This window comes from Hyposmocoma kahamanoa, unplaced genomic scaffold (assembly GCF_003589595.1).
Source record: "Hyposmocoma kahamanoa isolate Upper Pololo Valley unplaced genomic scaffold, ASM358959v1 65, whole genome shotgun sequence".
NCBI classification, from domain to species: Eukaryota; Metazoa; Arthropoda; class Insecta; order Lepidoptera; family Cosmopterigidae; genus Hyposmocoma; species Hyposmocoma kahamanoa.
Window position 1 is genome coordinate 1,752,857 of NW_020653853.1, and position 17,555 is coordinate 1,770,411.

General features: G+C 37.9%; 1 protein-coding gene across 1 annotated transcript in view; it reads right to left on the reverse strand.

Moving 5' to 3' along the window:
• Positions 1 to 3,463: 3,463 nt before the first annotated feature.
• Positions 3,464 to 17,555, reverse strand: part of LOC113231486 — a 27,495-nt gene continuing 13,403 nt past the window's right edge. Inside the window, exon 2 of the mRNA XM_026465812.1 lies at positions 3,464 to 3,629. Coding sequence (XP_026321597.1) covers positions 3,464 to 3,629 — 166 coding nt within the window. The remainder of the gene's footprint in view (positions 3,630 to 17,555) is intronic.

A 17,555-nucleotide genomic window follows, 5' to 3' on the forward strand; every position in this document is an offset into this window, starting at 1 on the left:
ACGAAAGGTCCAGGTAGCATCAGGTCCTCCAACAAACAAAGGGGCGAAGGACCTCTTGAACCAGTCGGGTTCTCGTCCTCCTGCAAGAAATCCACAAGAGCCGGAATGTCGCTCCTTCCCACCGGAAGACTTGCCTACGGACAAGGGATGGACAACAGTGGTAAGGCGACGTAGCAGGGCCGCGGCAGTTTCCAACCGAAGGTGGTTGCTCATCCTAAGACCCAAACTGTGAAGTTGCGCGCCCCTAAGTCTGCAGCTGTAGTCATTACACTGCAGCCAGGGGCTAAGGAGAAAGGCATAACGTATGCCAAGGTCCTTGCTGAAGCGCGAGAAAAGGCAGATCTCGCCAGCTGCGGGATTACCGGCCTGAGATACCGAGCGAGAGAGTCGCTGAGCTGTACTACGTTCCTCCCAGAGATAACTGGGTAGAAAGCGTAAGCGTTCGAGGCATTTCTGGACGGCGTCGGGAACCTTATAGTGCAAACCCCGCCTCGCCCAACTCTCCTCGTGAGGGACTTCACCGCCAAATCCTCGGCGTGGGGATCCCCTACGACAGATGCGCGCGGTGTAGTGTTAGGACAATGGGCAATGGAGACTGGCCTCTTGGTGCTTAACCATGGATCGGTCAACACGTGAGTGCGACGACAGGGTGGATCAATCAACATATAATAATTGATTGACATATGGCATTGTGATAAAAAGAAGATGGCTTCTTCTTGCAGCGGTGAGGTAGGTTTTTGGAGAGCACTTACATGAGACCCATGTTTACTTGTCAACGCGTATCTATAACCTATATTGATTGGAAACAAAGGTTACAATGTATGATTTAATATTGTGTACCATATATAGAAATCTCTTAGTCTAATTAAAAGGTAGGTATCACTACATCACACCAGCCCCCATAATTTTTTTTTATTTTATTTTAACATAATTGATTATTTATTACAATGTTTTCTTATTCTAAATATAACTAAAGTTCATTCACTCGTAATAAGTTCTAATTAATACTACCCTAATATAGTTCGATGTTTACAATAACAAACAGCATGATGACACATAGCAACGTTACAACACTTACAATGTAGGTATTTAATAGCTAGACATCTGAATTACTATGGGTTACAAAAATACGGGATTGTTCTATTTTTATGAATAACATTTTCCATATTTCTGACAGAGATGTTTATATTTACGCCCACATGTTCAATTACTTTGAATGGTCCTGAAAACACTGAATCCAACTTGTCCCTTCTTTCCTTTTTGACTAAAAACTATTCTCCTTTTTTATAAATAACTGGGTTACAAGTTTGGTCATACCTTATTTTTCTATTTTCCTTTGACTTAATTAGATTATTTCTAGCGTCTTCTTGAGATTTTTGTAATTTATATATGAATTCTATTGGATAGACATTAAAGTTATATATGGGATCTACATTATTCATAATATTACTGGGAATGTTACAGAGTTTTCCACACACCAACTCATACGGTGTGTATTTTGTAGCAGAGTGCACAGTAGTGTTAAAAGCAAAACACCAGTATTGTAACCAATCACTCCATTTGTGAGCCTGGTTACCAGTCTGGATTCTAAGGAAAGCCCCCAACGCCTTATGAGTGTTTTCTAAAGAACCTAGACTCTCGTGATGGTATGCGGTGGATTGCACCTGTTTTATTTTTAGCAATTTACACGTATGTTGCATGGTTGATGAAAAAACTCGCTACCTCGATCTGTTGCTATTTCGCTAGGTATTCTATAGCTTAAAATAAAATTGTCTACAAAAGCTCGTGCAACTGACTCAGCCTCCTTATTAGGAAGTGGATATGCCTCGACATACTTCGTGAGCTCGCACTGAAGTGTCAATATATAGCAATATCCCTGGAAATCCTTACTTAAAGGTCCTACCAAATCTAAAAAAAATTTCTCAAAAGCTGTTGTAGCCGTAGTAGTTATGCCCAATGGTTCTTTAACATTATTATGGAACTTTTGACATGCCTCGCATCTTTTAATAAACAATTGTACGTCTTTGTCCATACCTGGCCAATAAAAATAACGCTTTAAGTTATTGGTCATTCTTTGTATGCCTGCATGGCTACTGGTGGGCAGTATGTGTTTGTCGTTAAGTATAACACGTCTATCGTCTTTATTTTCAACTTTAGTTACACCTTTTATAATAGAAATACGTGGTCCGGACCATTTATTTATATTTTGTAACCGACTTCAAAAAAGGAGGAGGTTCTCAATTCGACTGTATGTTCTTTTTTTTCTTTTTCTTTTTCTTTGTATGTATGTTACGCGATAACTCAGGCATTTGTGAACCTTTTTTCATGATTCTTTTTTTGTTGGAAAGGGGGTACTTCCATATTGGTCCCATTTCATTTTGGAGAAAATCATTTACCTGGAAGGGTGGCTGTTCAGGCATGAAGATTCATTTTTATAAATAGCGCCTAACTTTAATTTAGGAGCAATTAATTTAATGCTTCATTTTGCTATTTCTTCAATTCAAGGCGTTTTTCTCTCAATATACTTTGAGTAGTTTCGTAGTGAGAACCTATTTTTATTGTCTCCAGTGTCAAGTCCTGTATAGTGGCGAACTAAGGGATATTTCAATAAAACTTAGGAAATAGGCGTAATTCCACGTACTTTTGAGGTCGGTTTTTTTAGTACTCTGTACTGAGATTATAATACTTTGAGATAACTCTTTAATAATTTTCTCATTACTTCTTTTTCGAATTATGCATAACTCTTTTATATTTAAAGTATTGCAAAACTCTCTCACGAAGAAATCTCGTTTTACACATGATCGAGAAGTTGGTTCAACACACATTAAAGACGAAGAGGGTGTATAATAAAATATATGATTACTGCTCCATACACAATCTACTATTTTCTTACAATGATTATATTATTTTTCGTCGAAACTCATCTCGATAGATGGTTTGGTTTTTTAAGTATTTCCACGACTCTTGGGTGATCAGTCCAATCGTTAGAAGAAACCTTATCAACAAAACCCTTCTGTCTTTCTTTCTCTTCCACTCGTCACTTTTGTCCTCTAGTCATTACTGATATTATATTTTCATTCATACGCTTCAGCTGTTCACTCGTTATTTCCGCTCTAGATAGTGCATCTGCAACTACATTTTCTTGCCCTTTCAAATACTCAACTGTGAAGTCATATTCCTAAAGCAAGCATAATCTAAATTTTGTCAACCGACTTAAGGGGTTGCTCATGTTAAATAAATAAACTAATAGTCTGTGGTCAGTAATAATTCTAAACTTGCGACCGTACAGATATGGTCTATAATACTTAACTGCCCAAACGATGGCCAATAATTCTTTTTCGATTGTTGCGTAATTTTTTTCAAATCAAATCAATGCTGGAAAGTGACAGGTCGTGGACGGAGGTAGTATCCTTCTACGAATGCGTAATGTCGCAGAAGGAAGCTGCGGAGCGGGAGAGGGAGGCTACGACTCTCCTTCCAATCCGCCGCAGGAGAGCCAGGCGTCTGAGGAGGCACTACCATGCCCTCCTTCAACCCCTATAACTGGGGTTTTGGCGGTGGACGCAGGAGCGTCCGCTGCACGTAATGTATAGGCTTTGAGGTGGCGCGCGCGGTGTTTCTGCGCGCCCCTGTAAGTGATGAATGGGGTGGTGTTTCTCCAGCTCCACCCCAACGGCAAGGGGGCGTCGGCCGAGGGCCAGCGCCGTCGGGACCGCGGAAGAGTGCGAAAGCGTCCCCGTAGTTAAATTATTATAATATTAATATAATTATATATGACTGGGACTTAATTCCTATGTACACATGGCTTATCCGTAGCATATAACCCAGAAAAGCTTCCAATACATAAGAAGCAAACACAGCAGGGTTTAGAGCATATTTACATTGTTTCAGAGCTATCACTTCATCTACGCTAGAGCAAACATCATAAAGCGGCTTATTACAATCCAGACACGACTCTGTCGCATTAATATAAATATAACAAACATTGAAGGATATTTAAGGAAAAACTGAGCCTTGAGTGATTATAAATTATGAGTGATAAATGAGGGACACCAATTGAACTGGACTTGGAAATTATGCCTTCAGGGCCACTAATAAAGATAGTCCTAAATCTTGAGTCACAACTACAGAAATGGTTAAGTCCATACAAAATATTAAGAATCAATCAATCAATCAATAAGCCTATTGCAGTCCACTGCTGGACATAAGCCTCCCCAAGTGTACGCCTTAGATTCCGATCATCCGTTTTCCGCATCCAACCACTACCCGCGACCTTCTTCAGATCTTAGATCGTCGGTCCATCTTGCAAGGGGACATCCTACGTTACGTGTGTCGAGATGTGATCTCCACTGGAGAACCCATCTACTACGTCGCTTATCGGTTCTGCGACAGATGTGATCCACTGCAACTTCAGCTTGCTACATTTCTGGATGATGTCCACAACTTATATTATATATTATACATATTAATGTATTAATAAAATATTATATATAATATAGTAAATTTGGTTTAGTGCAGTTACGCGCCTTTTGCCAATGCTACATACGCGGATTTGCACTATCCCCGACAACAGGTAAGATAAGATAAGATAAGATAAGTTAAATTTATTTCAATATGACTTAATCTAATACAATCCTAATGAAAAAAATGTAATTGAAGATAAAATATTAAAATAAACTGTAATAAACAAAAAAAAAATCTAAATTATATAAAATAATCATGGTAAAATTAAACATTTTAATCTTAGTGCCTAATAGTGCAAGTTTAACAAATAACAGATAAGTAGTTATAAGTAGTTACAATTTATAAAAGATGAGTATTTAAACATTACTTATTATATAAATATAGTAGGTGAACTATCAACGCTAGTCTCATCCAGGTCTAAACCCAAAAGGGGTGAGGTCAGGCTGTATGTTACGGCTGTATATTAAACTGCGTATCAAAGTATAGAATGTAGTTTAAATAAGATATTTGTAAGAGCTATGAAAGTTGCACTTTAGTTGCAGGACCTAGCCTTCCTGTAGCCATGAGAAGACGAGAATTCTAACGCAACTGTTGTAATTATTGACTTTCCAGGTTTACTGAGAAGCACCCATTATAACGTATATTTCTCGTAATTGATTGTTATAGCCGCGTTGGTACCCACTTGTACTTGTACGACATTGAATTTAAATCCTTCTCCTCGGATTTCTACTGGCCATAACAGAACGAGGCGAAGTCGAAAAAACAAAACCGCGATGAATTAAGACGTTTTAAAATAAGTCAACGCCAAAATTTCGACTGGAAGGACGAACTTCTATTTTACCCTATGATATACACCATACGCGATTATACAAGCAAAAGAGGAAATATACCTACATGCGAAAAAAATTACTAGACGAGTCAAGAATTAAGAAGAAGAAAAGGAAATACAGGGTCTATGGCAAATTCACAACGAGGAGGAAGGTCAAGCCGATGTTATCAACGCCGAAACATAAACAATGAAGAACAATGTAAAATTCTTAGGTTATGTTTAGTAGATTGTGACAATTAGAAATCAGTATAAAAGTAAAGTAAAACAGACATGTTATTAATGCCGGGTGCACGAGTCTTCCATTAGCGTTTCTCGCTTGCTTGCGTGACTCGTCTCGCGCATACGCAAAGATCTGTTTTGTGCGCACAGGTGGACTGTTCACGAGTCGCTCGCTTGCGCCTGCCGCTTGCTATGCGTTGGACTTCTTTTCGTTGCGTGCATTTGATTTCTAGCATGTTTGATATTTCCACGCAAGGACAGCACCATTGGCCAATCACAGAGCAGCAGCGTTCACGCGTCCAATAACACCAAAACAAGGACAAAGCGCCGCGCATGCGCGCAAGTCTCTCCACAACGCAAAGCGGAAGACTGACCCAGCCAACGCAAGCAAGGAAAAAACGCAAGATTACGACTCGTGCACCTGGCATTTTTTTTTATTGAAAGGGAGAGATATAGTGTAATTGACATAATGTACCATAGACAATAGACAATAAAAGTGAAACTGCGGCCCGCCGTTCCCGCCATGACGACACGAGACAGGTTACGTGAGCCGGGGTGAGCCCCACGTGTACACGAACAAACGTTGTATTATTGAGCTGGTCATGCACTAAGTAGCCTGGATGCTGCTATACACATAAAACAACCCATTATGCCAAAATTGGTAATAATTTTCGCCACCATACGTTGAGTCCACCAGGATCCCCTAGCCCAATCCCCCAGGGGATCTTCGTGAACTCAGCAGTTCATTAGAATTACCTACGTTAAATGTATGTAAAGTTGCAAATTGTTGATAGAGTTACAAGAATTGAAGAGGATTTGGGTTATATTTTTCTGTATCCAATGGAGCAATAAAACTGTTTGACTTAAGTTCAATTATGCCATTCTACCATTAGGAGATAAATTCAAATGTAATAAAAGATTTATTTTTATGATAAAGCAATAATGGCGTAATGAAAAATTTGAACCGGATGCGGGTTTTTAAGTGAGTCAGTCTCACTTTATTCAATATATAAATATTAAATTAAATCTTAAAACTTGGGGGAGGCCTGTATAGGCCCAGCAGTAGGCGTCGTATGGCTGAACGATGATGATGATGAAATTAAATCAGTGTCACTTTAAATTGTATTTGGCGATTATTCCTTATTTGACAACGTTAATTTGAATAATTAATATGAATGGGTAAGGCAAACTACAACACGTACGTTCAATTCAATAATTTCTTAACAGAAAAATATATATATTTGTATGACCTACATTATTTCTCTTGTGAGTTTGGGTTAATTTGTGGTCAACGTGTGTGTCCATGGCACCCGCGACACAGGGTTTCCCTAGTGCGGGGCTATGTTGAGTGTGTGCGCCATTAATATTATACGAAAGTGGCTGCAGAAATACATATGTGTTCTTCACATGATATTTTCGAATGGCAGCTCGCTCTTTTGCGGTGGTTCTCTTCGTATATTAATAGTAGATCTCAAGCGGTAGTCGTTAATAATTATGTATCCAGTTGGGTTCCTATACCTAGCGGTGTGCCACAAGGTTCATTATTAGGGCCGCTGCTTTTTAATATTTTTGTTAACGATATTGGTGATTGCTTCCGCTTCTCTAATCTGCTGAGCTTCGCAGATGGTATGAAAATATATGCCAAGATTTCTTCAGTTGATGACGCTACTGTTCTTCAATCTGATTTATCTCGTCTTGACGACTACTGTGTTAGCAATAAGCTAGACCTTAACCCCTCTAAATGTTTCTCAATGACTTTTTCGCGTAAGTTTGATAATATACATATGTACCTCGTATAGCTTGAGAAACATTGATCTTCAACATAAGATAATCATGAAAGATCTAGGGGTCATTCATGATTCTAAGCATATTTTTGATACTCATATAGATGCTATTGTTTCTCAAGCTATTAAGTCACTTGGGTTAATAATACGGAATTCAGTCAGCTTCTCGAGACCTAAAACTCTCCGAATACTGTATTGTGCGTATGTCCGTAGTAAATTGGAATATGCCTCCCAAATTTGGAATCCATGTTATCAAATTTATGTAGACAGAGTTTTTTTTTTTTTTTTTTTATTGTGACTCGGCAAAATGACTGCACCGCGCCTGATGGAAAGTGCGAATACAGTCCAGAGATGAGAGTAACGGATGGAAAACACAAATATCTTCACTCCGTCACTATCATTTTGTTGAACGAGTCCAGGAAAAATTTATGAAAATCTTGTGTTATAAAATGGGCAAGTCTTTTAATTCAATCGAATATCTACGTCTTTGTAAGGATCAACACATATTGCCTCTTATTACTGATTTAGTGTATTTGTTAAACATCATAAGCGGTGATGTCGACTGTCCCGAATTACTGAGTAGTACTGTGTTTAATATACCTACGCGTTCCATGAGATACGACCGTCCTGTTGCAGTTCCGCTGGCGAGGACTAAATATAGACAAAACCGGTTTCTGTATAGGGCTTGCAAGAGTTTGAACGATGTGTTTAGCAGGAGTGGACTTGATATTGACATATTCAATTCTAATTCGAACCCATTAAAGCGTAAACTTGTGGACGCGTTTGTTTAATGGGCGATCATTTCGTGGCGCAGGTAATGGGATATATGTGATTTACATTGCGTACATGCATGCATATGTATATGTGTGTGTGCATATGTATGTATGTATGTATGTGTGTGTATGTATGTATATGTATATATATATTAAGTGTATGTGTTACGTAATAATTTTACTTGCTGTGACCGCTTTCTAAGTGCTCATTGTTTAGACATTATGTTATTATAAGCAAAAACCTTTATTTGGCTGTAATGTGTTTGTTGATGTTTTTAATTTGTTGTTAAGCTGTTGGTTTTCCACGAAAAAAAAAAAAATAAATAAACCTAATTAGAGAACTTGATACACACCAGAATATGGCTATAATATGTTTACATAGCATAAGGCCCTTGAAATCATTAGCAACGTTTTTTGCGTAATGGACGAAAATAATGGAACTGATAAAATTTAACCGGATACGGTCTGACATTATTTTAATATATTACATGTAATGTTGTATTATTATTTGATTAATAAATAAATATTTTACCACATCAAATACGTTGCCGGATACCAAAGTAAGCAACTAAAGCACTTATGTTATGCAAACCGGAAGCGATGACGGTACCACAAACACCCAAAACCGAGATAATATAGAAAAGTCAGTTTTCTACATTTAGTAGCAGTAGAGCTTTTTGTGAAAGAGTTGATCCAAGGAAATACTGCCACCTTACCTATTTCTGCAGCCAAGGAGTAACATGTGCTCATACTGCGTTCTGGAGTTGAAGGGTCTAGGTGCTGGTGAAATTACAGAGACATGGGACACACACGCAAGCGTAAAATAAATTTACACTTGAAAACGTCACTTTTAAGCTACTGCTCGTCCACTACGCTGACTTCTCTGAGAAGAACGAGCAAGAAACTCTCTTGGATTGCTCTTTTCAAATAAACCTAAGCACTATGGAGTACACTTTGAATCAATTTGTGTGGATTCTGGAACCTTGTCGTCTTTCCATACATCTTTATTTAACACGTAGTCTTCAATTTTGTAATGTGACTTTTCAATCAAAATATTTTTAAAGTAGTTTTTAAACTTAGGAAATGGTAATCTTAATACATATGTGCTCCGGAATTTTGTTGTAAAAACGTATACAGTTCCCCAAAAAAAAAAGTCGTTTACCTTGGTTAAACCAAAACGTGGTACCATGAGTTTGGACTTAGCTCTAAGGTTAATATTATTTATATTTGAAATTATGTATATTTTTACCCTTTGGTCCATCTTCGTAACTGTTTTTCATAACTAGTTACGAAAGACCGTAGAACATTATACTATGGAAGTAACTAAAGTAAACTAGTCTAGCAGTACTAACATCGGTAATGTCATGTATTATGCGGACTGCGTATACAGCGGAGCTTAATCTGCTAGCCAGGGAAGATATATGTGGAAACCATTGAAGTTTACTATTTGAAATCATTCCCAAGAAAACTGCTTTATTAACAAGGTCTAATTTTTCTACGTTTATTTTTATGCTTGGACTAGTCGAAAATTTGACACACTTTGTCTACTTGGCATTAAGCAGTAAATTGTTAGCATTAAATCAATAAAAGCCTATTCACTCTCGCCTTGAAAATGTCCAAGTTATAGCGTTCGGGGAACAAGTCCGCAGGCAGGGAATTCCACTCCCTAGCCGCTCGCCATACAAATGTGGAAGCGTAACGCTTCGTGCGAGTCCTGGGAATGTCCACAACATAGGGGTGAAATCCCAGCCCACGTCTGGACTAGACGATGGAAAGGGGAAGGCGGAATCAATTATGCAATACCATCGCACACTCCGTGATTTATCCTTTAGGATTCCTATCGGCAGGCAATTTTACGGCGGTGTTCAAATCTCTGCAGCTTCGTCTTTACAAATCGATTGAATCCAAGGTGGCCAGTTGGTATTTAGCTGAGCCATCCCGTCAAAGGCAGCGGTACTCCATATACGACCGAAAATGTGCTTGGTACAGCTGAAGCAAATGTTCCGGTGTGAAGTATCGCCTCACCTTGGAAAGGATGACAATCGCCTTGACTGCATTTATGGCCATGGATTCAACGTATCTGCCGAAATTCAAATTGGCGGATAGGTCCAAGCAGCAGAATACGGTCAGCTATCGCTGTGGCTCTCAGATCTTTGCGATTTAAAGCTCTGAGTGGCACTGCAACTGATATGGTCAGGCGTGTCGCTTACCACCAGGCGCACGATTTGTTCGTCCCGTCACTTAATATCATAAAACAATTTACTCGCCCGGGGATCAAATCTGGGACTTCCGAGATGACTACACCTTGAGAACCGGTATGCAAGCCACTCGACTATGGAGATCATCAATATTATTATTTAGTCCACCCATCCACCTCACCCTCTCACCTAAACACGTTCACAGATGCGCGCGTCGTGTAGATGTACAGAAACTACAGATCTCCACTCCCTTGCTTTCCATAACAGTTGTAATGCCACTCAGAGCTTTAAATCACAAAAATCTAAGGGGCACTGCCTCTGCGCCCGACACCCATAATGTCAGAGATAAATTGACAAGTCCCATGTGCCTATAATTTCACCAGCACCCTTACCTTTCAAAACCGGAACACTGTAATACTGATATTACTGCTTGGCGGTAGGAATAGATAACGTTTTTATTATTTTTGTTAAACGTACTCTCAATGTGATGAATAGTTTTATAATCAAAAGCGAATTACAAAAATTCCAGCCATTAAAGTTTTAATGTACGTGGTTTCGTAATTGCCGACTTACCGTACTTGTAGCAAACAATAGATTCTACTATACACTATAGACTATAATAGTATATACTACATAGGGCGCACTATAAGTTTCCGGAACTGGCCACTTACCTAAACAATGTTTAAAAAGTAATTAGAACATTTGAAAATGGAACTCTTTGGCTGTAGGATACTGTTTGTTTCATCTGACTGTCACTTGTATTTACATTGTGGCGTCATTTTGGAAATTGGTTATCTACATCACCATGTATTTAACTCGTGAAAATTTTCGTAGTATGATTTTCGACGACTTTAAGTGTAGTTGAACAACTCAGCGGAGCTTCGCGCGGCTTCAAACTTCTTTTGGTGATGAAGCACCTTGCAAGACGACTATTTATAGCTGACGAATATTTATTCAAACGGGGTCGTATGAAACTTAGTGACGAATTTCGTGATGGTCGTCTGTCCACTGCTGCGAACAACAAAAACATCGATGCTGTGCGCCGTATGATCAAAACAGACAGGCATGTGACATACTATGAGATTCGGGCATTTTTAGGCATAGGCGTGAGTCAAGTACAATCAATACTACATAAATATTTAGGTGTGAAAAAGCTGTGCTCTCGGTGGATCTCACACAATTTGACTGAGGCTCAAAAAACGGATCCGTCACTTGGTGCAATGTCATGCTTACCATATTCAACGAAGGGGCGTCAATTTTGGCGTGGGATATAGTAACAGGTGACGAAACATGGATTTATAGTTACGATCTCAAAACAAAGCAGCAATTGAGCGTATGGGTCTTTCGAGATGAGCCGAAACCAACCAAAGTGGCGCGCGTGCAAAGTGCCTCTAAGCGGATGATTGCTTTTTTTTAAATAAAACTGGACACGTAGCTACTGTTGTTTTGGCGAATCGTTGTACCGTGAGTACTAATTGGTACACGACCATTTGTTTGCCGGAAGTTATTGACAAACTCCATAAAAATAACCGCAAACGTCATATCACCTTGCACCACGATAATGCCAGTTCTCACACGGTCAGACAGACAAATGTGTTTTTTTAAGGTGAACAACGTGGACCTTATGAGCCATCCCGCATACAGTCCCGACCTGGCACCTTGTGACTTTTATTTATTTCCATAAATTAAGAACCAGTTACGTGGTCAACGATTTTCATCACCAAAAGTAAAATCCGATACACGTAGCTGCGTACGTCCTTCGTTTTAATAATTTCTTATTATGAAATGCGTTATGTGCCCGATTGTGGAACGATTGCGGAATGAAACGCGTGATTTATATGGGTGTACGACATCGAACGTTGATAAAGCTACTACGAAAGGCTATTTTGACAGGATTTTGTCATACGAAATATGAAGCAACGATCATCGTTTTAGCTTCGTATCGGACCCAGAAGTAACGACGAGTCGAAAATCGTAATTTGACACAAGTAGTTGCGGATACCTTACTCCGAAACGCCATATGAGAACTTCCGTGTCATATTTTGACATTATTTTCATCTTAGAACTGATACAATTAAACGGTAGCTCGAGCGGTATCGTTTGTACATCGTTTGTGTAAAAAAATCGCGAACACTGTTAGTTGTGGAGGCGCTCGGACAAGAAATACGTGAACATGAAGTAGAGACACGACGTCAAAGGAATCGCAGTTTCTTAGTATCGCTTACTGATAGCAAAGTTGTAAGCGATTACCGGGTCGCTGCGAGAATTTTGTATAATCTTTTTGAGGATGTAACACGCAGAGTGTTCAAAAATATTCTAGGTTTATTGACCCACCACCACCACCACGAAAAGTTATTTCTCTATTTGCATATGTGGTTTGTTTGTCAGATTACACATTATGTTCATTCGTAAGCTTGTCTTAGATTGTATCGTACACAAAGTGGTAGAAACTTAAGAAACGAAAGTAGTAGATCCGCCTACAGGAAGAATAACAGAGGTATCCCCCAAGGAAGCTTCTCTTTCTGTTTTACATAAACGATCTTCCAAGATATATTAATAAACAAATGGTATTATTTGCAGACGATAGCACTGCTGTTATAAAATGTGAAGACAAAGAGCAATACGAACGTGACATTCATAAAACTCTAAGTAACATCATAGGATGGATTCATGGAAATGTAGTGTGTGAAAAGGTGTCTCAGTATAAACCTAACAAAAACTAACATCATTCAATTTCACTCATCTAAAAGATTAGCGATAGAGTTAAACATCTCGTTTAATCTTGTTAATATAGAACAAGTTAAACACACAAAATTTTTGGGCCTTATCCTTGATAGCAATCGCAACTGGAAAGCCCATGTTGAGAACTTGTGTAACAAATTCTCACGGTTTATGTACTCATAGAGAAAATTAGTACAGAATGCATCTGTGGATAACGGCCTTAACAGCTTATTTTGGTTATGTGCAGTCGGTTATAAATTACTTCTTTTAAATCTAGCGAATTTGATGAATGATTGAAAATCCGTTTTTTTCAATGTTATTTTTCCTTAAAAACCAATAATAAAACGAACGTCCATTAATTTACCGGTTTGGTGCAACAAAGGTGGATAATACAAGGGAAAAAAAATAAAATGTTTCTAATTGTTTGAAAATAATAATAACACCTGAATCTTTTAGCTAAATCATAAGACAAATAAATAATAAAGTATGTAAGGGACATATTAAAAAGATATAAGACATTAAAATTATATTTTTAATTTTCTCGAATCTTACTTTTACGTGATTCGAGAAAACACGCCCTTGTTACACCCAATCATTGACTTACAAATAAAAAGACGACGGGTCTAATACGAAAACCACGAAAAAAATGTCCCAAGTCAACCTATTTAAACGTAGTGACATGTAAAGGTATATGAAAAAGCTAAAGCGTTAGATTTAAATTGTAATGTCATCGCAGTACTGTCTAATTTTGCTTGCTTCGCTGTCAGTCGAACAAACGACGACTAAAGCGTGAATGACGCTCTGTATACGATTTTAACGCCCTACAAGTTCGGACACTTTATAGCGCGGACCCGACGTCCATATAATTGTAAGTCAATGCACCCAATGCTTCAATTTATGTACGGTATATTCTTCTAAAATCCAGCGAACTGAACGCCCCGTGTACATTAAAATGTAAGTACTAATTACAATGACATTCTTTGGGCTCATGTTTGTACAAAAAACCCAGCCGGGATTTTTAAAATGTTTTTTTTTTATGCTATCAAGTGACGCGAAGAACACGTCGTGCGACGATGTGACCTCCTTCCATCGTCATCCCACTTTTTATCACCTTGTCTCTAATTCCTGGTCATTTGTTTTTAAATTTTGAATCGTTCTTTAATTCCTTTGCCTTCGTTCTGTCGTCACGCCCTGCTCAATCGCTGTAACGAGCAGTTCGACTGTAATTTTAACTTGCGTCTAATTTTGATCCTTTTAAAAGTTATTTTCTAAACCATGTGCCAATTTTAATGCTAATACCAATCTGTTATTCTATACAACTCGGCCCTTTCGGGCCAAGTCTGTCTCACGTTTAGTACATAAGCAGGGAGTGTTTTGTAGCGTTGTACCTATTACCTATACCTTTTCTTGTAACAGCCTTTCTTTACCTTTTAACTATGAGAAATGGTTGTTAGGACGTAGTTACGATGAAGTTGAGGAACTTCTTATTATTAAAGCCTAAAGTTATTAGTATACACACCCACACATAGTTCACAAACTTTCAAACTGTATTGTTAGTTTAGTTAGTTCACATATTTAAATTTGGTTTTCTTTTTCACTATTGTTTAACCTTAATCTTAAACTTAATTTTAACCTCTGCAATCATAGTATTAAGAGAAAGAGTAAGTTGTCTGTGAGAGACCTGGTATCCTATATTACAAGCTTATGATTAGTTTAGGTACCAGTCTTTTGCAAACATAATATAAACACTATTTTTGTCTATCTTTCTTTTGTTCATGTTCAGTTGTTATGTTTGTGGAGAGAAATAAATACACTATTATTATTATTATTCTATTATTATTATTATTATTATTATGGAATAAATTTAAATTTTCATTGAATTGATATTCAATTATTTTTATGTGAAATTACTCCACTAGTTTATTATAATTATTAATACAAAGATCAAACACTCAGAAAAAATTCCTTCGAGCCGGCCGGATTAGAAACGACGTCTTCTAGCAAATTTTACTATCTTATTTTATTGCCGTGGTCATGGCATATTAGTGGTTTACAACCTTTTCAGTCGTATCGTTGTAAGCGACACGCCTGTCTATAGCAATTGTAGTGCCACTCAGAGTTTTAAGACTACACCGAGGCAGCGATACGTAATTAGGAAATAATTGCGTTCGTTTGATCCCTTGCTGTATCGATAATACTAAATTTTGGTCATGACATTAATGTATAAAATATTTAAGAATTCACTCAATAAATCATACTCTTTAGAAACACGATTACTTGTAGTTTCTTCAATTTTCAATTTCAATAATAACAAAACCCCATCTTTTTCTACAACGCGTTCTCCGTACATTTTCAAAATGTGTATTTGTTTTAATAATATGAAGGAAATACCTAAATTCGCACGGGGTCCGCCTATTTTATATTTATTATTACCCCCCTGTCCGCTGTAATCCTGCTTCGACCGTTAGACGTGAAAGTTGTGTCGCTTGGGCCTACACACGGCTTTAAAAACGTATGCCACATGTACACATACACGGAGCGCATAGAATACCTAAAATCAATTAGCTCCCGAAGCTCGGTGTCCTCTTAAATAGCAAAGATTTAAGGCGATGCATTTCAACGCGAAGCTGGATTTTAGGAGGTGAGGTGTGGGGGGTCGCCCTTCTCGTCCCGCAATCCGCGCGCTGTAAATTTATTTATTATTAGTTATTCACTAAATGATTATCACTAGTATCAGGTTTCTTACCGCGGTATGACTATAGCACGGTACGGCTATAGCACAACATCTCGCACAGACTGACACTAACCACCTAATCGAGTTGCATAGCCCCCAGGTACTCTCGACAGAACATCACTACATACCACGGTTGGTACGAGAAGCCATCGAGATCACGAAGTACAAAACATTTAACCGTGATGATGGTTTTAAACTGTCCAGTGCATGGACAATTAGATAAAAAATATATAAAAATATTTTATTCTTAAATAATTGGTTTCTGACTCTTATTTTAGCCTGTTTTCGAGATTTTTTATGGTCAGATGAAGTACATCCTACCGTGTAATACATTAGCACATTTCTTAGCCAATATCCTAATTTGTTACGTGTATTGTTTGTATAACCATTGTTTAGTAAGTAATAAGTAAATTTAGAAATAAAATTTAAAATTGGACAAGAGACCTGACGACCTTACACTGGTTCCATGGCAGAAGGGTCGGTGCATTTTAGTAGGGACGCTACGTGTGTCAATTATGTTTGCACCGTCCCACCTGAGTCACACCACCAGATCTGCCGGGCTAGCTGCAGAGTATGCGGCAAAATTTAAACATGCAAAGTCAAAGTCAAAGTCAAAGATTATTTATGCCATAGGTAAAATAGATTTACACTTGAAATCGTCACATTTAAGCTACTGCTCGTTCACTACGCTGACCTCCCTGAGAAGAACGAGCAAGAAACTCTAGGGATTGCTCTTTTCAAATAAACTTAAATGCTATGGAATACACTTTGAATCAAATTTGTGTGGATTTTGGAGCCATGTCGTCTTTCCATACATCTTTATCTAACACGTAGTCTTTAAATTTGTAATGCCAAGTGCAGTGCCCTGGAATCGATGTACGATTTTGTGTCAATTGAAGTGGAGACTGCGGGCACTTGGGGTGCGCAGGCCAAAGAATTCATCAGGGAGTTGGGTCGTCGGCTTAGAGATAAGAGGCTGTTATCCACGCTCTACATGTTTCTTGGTGCCACTAATTTCGCTGGTTATTTAGCGCGGTAATGCTGCCAGTGTTATGGAGACGTTTGAACCTACTAGTTGGTTAAAAATGGCTAAGTCTGGTGAATTGCATTATTAATTTTTATGTGACGAAGCCTGATACTGTTTTGTGTTTGTGTCTCCCTGACGAAGCCTACGTTGCGTATTGACATAATTATGTAATTAATTTAGTTTTTAAATGGATTTAATTGTATTTATGTTTTAAATTTAAAATGTAAAAAGTTAGTTAATAAATACCTGAACTATTTAAAATTATCGAGTTCTTAGGTTTTCGCGATTGTTACACATAGGAAATGAAACTATTTTTCCGGATTTAAATCGCGTATATTTGTTTTTTCAAAGTGTTTGTACCCGCGTCAAAGAACATATAGCTGATGTCAAACACCGTCGCGTAAACAAGTCTGCAGTCTGCGAGCATGTCATGGATAAACCTACACATTCAATGAAGTTTGACAAACCCCAGGTCCTTGCAAAAGAAGTTCGTTATTTACCCAGGATGCTGCGAGAGGCCATTGAAATTAAAAAACATCCTAATTTCAACAGGGAAGATGGTTTCTCCGTACCACCAGTTTGGGATCCAGTATTTCCTCTAATGAAAAATCCCAAACAGACATAAGACTGCAGTACTAATTAATATGTTTTAGTTTATTCTAATTTCTATTAAAAATTAATAATAAATTTAACTTAATAAAAATTCGTTCAATAAAATAATTTGTAAAACTTAATATAGCGTAAATTGGAATGTTTTCTTTAAAAATAAGGTATTTAATTAATAACTATTGTAACTATAGTGAAAA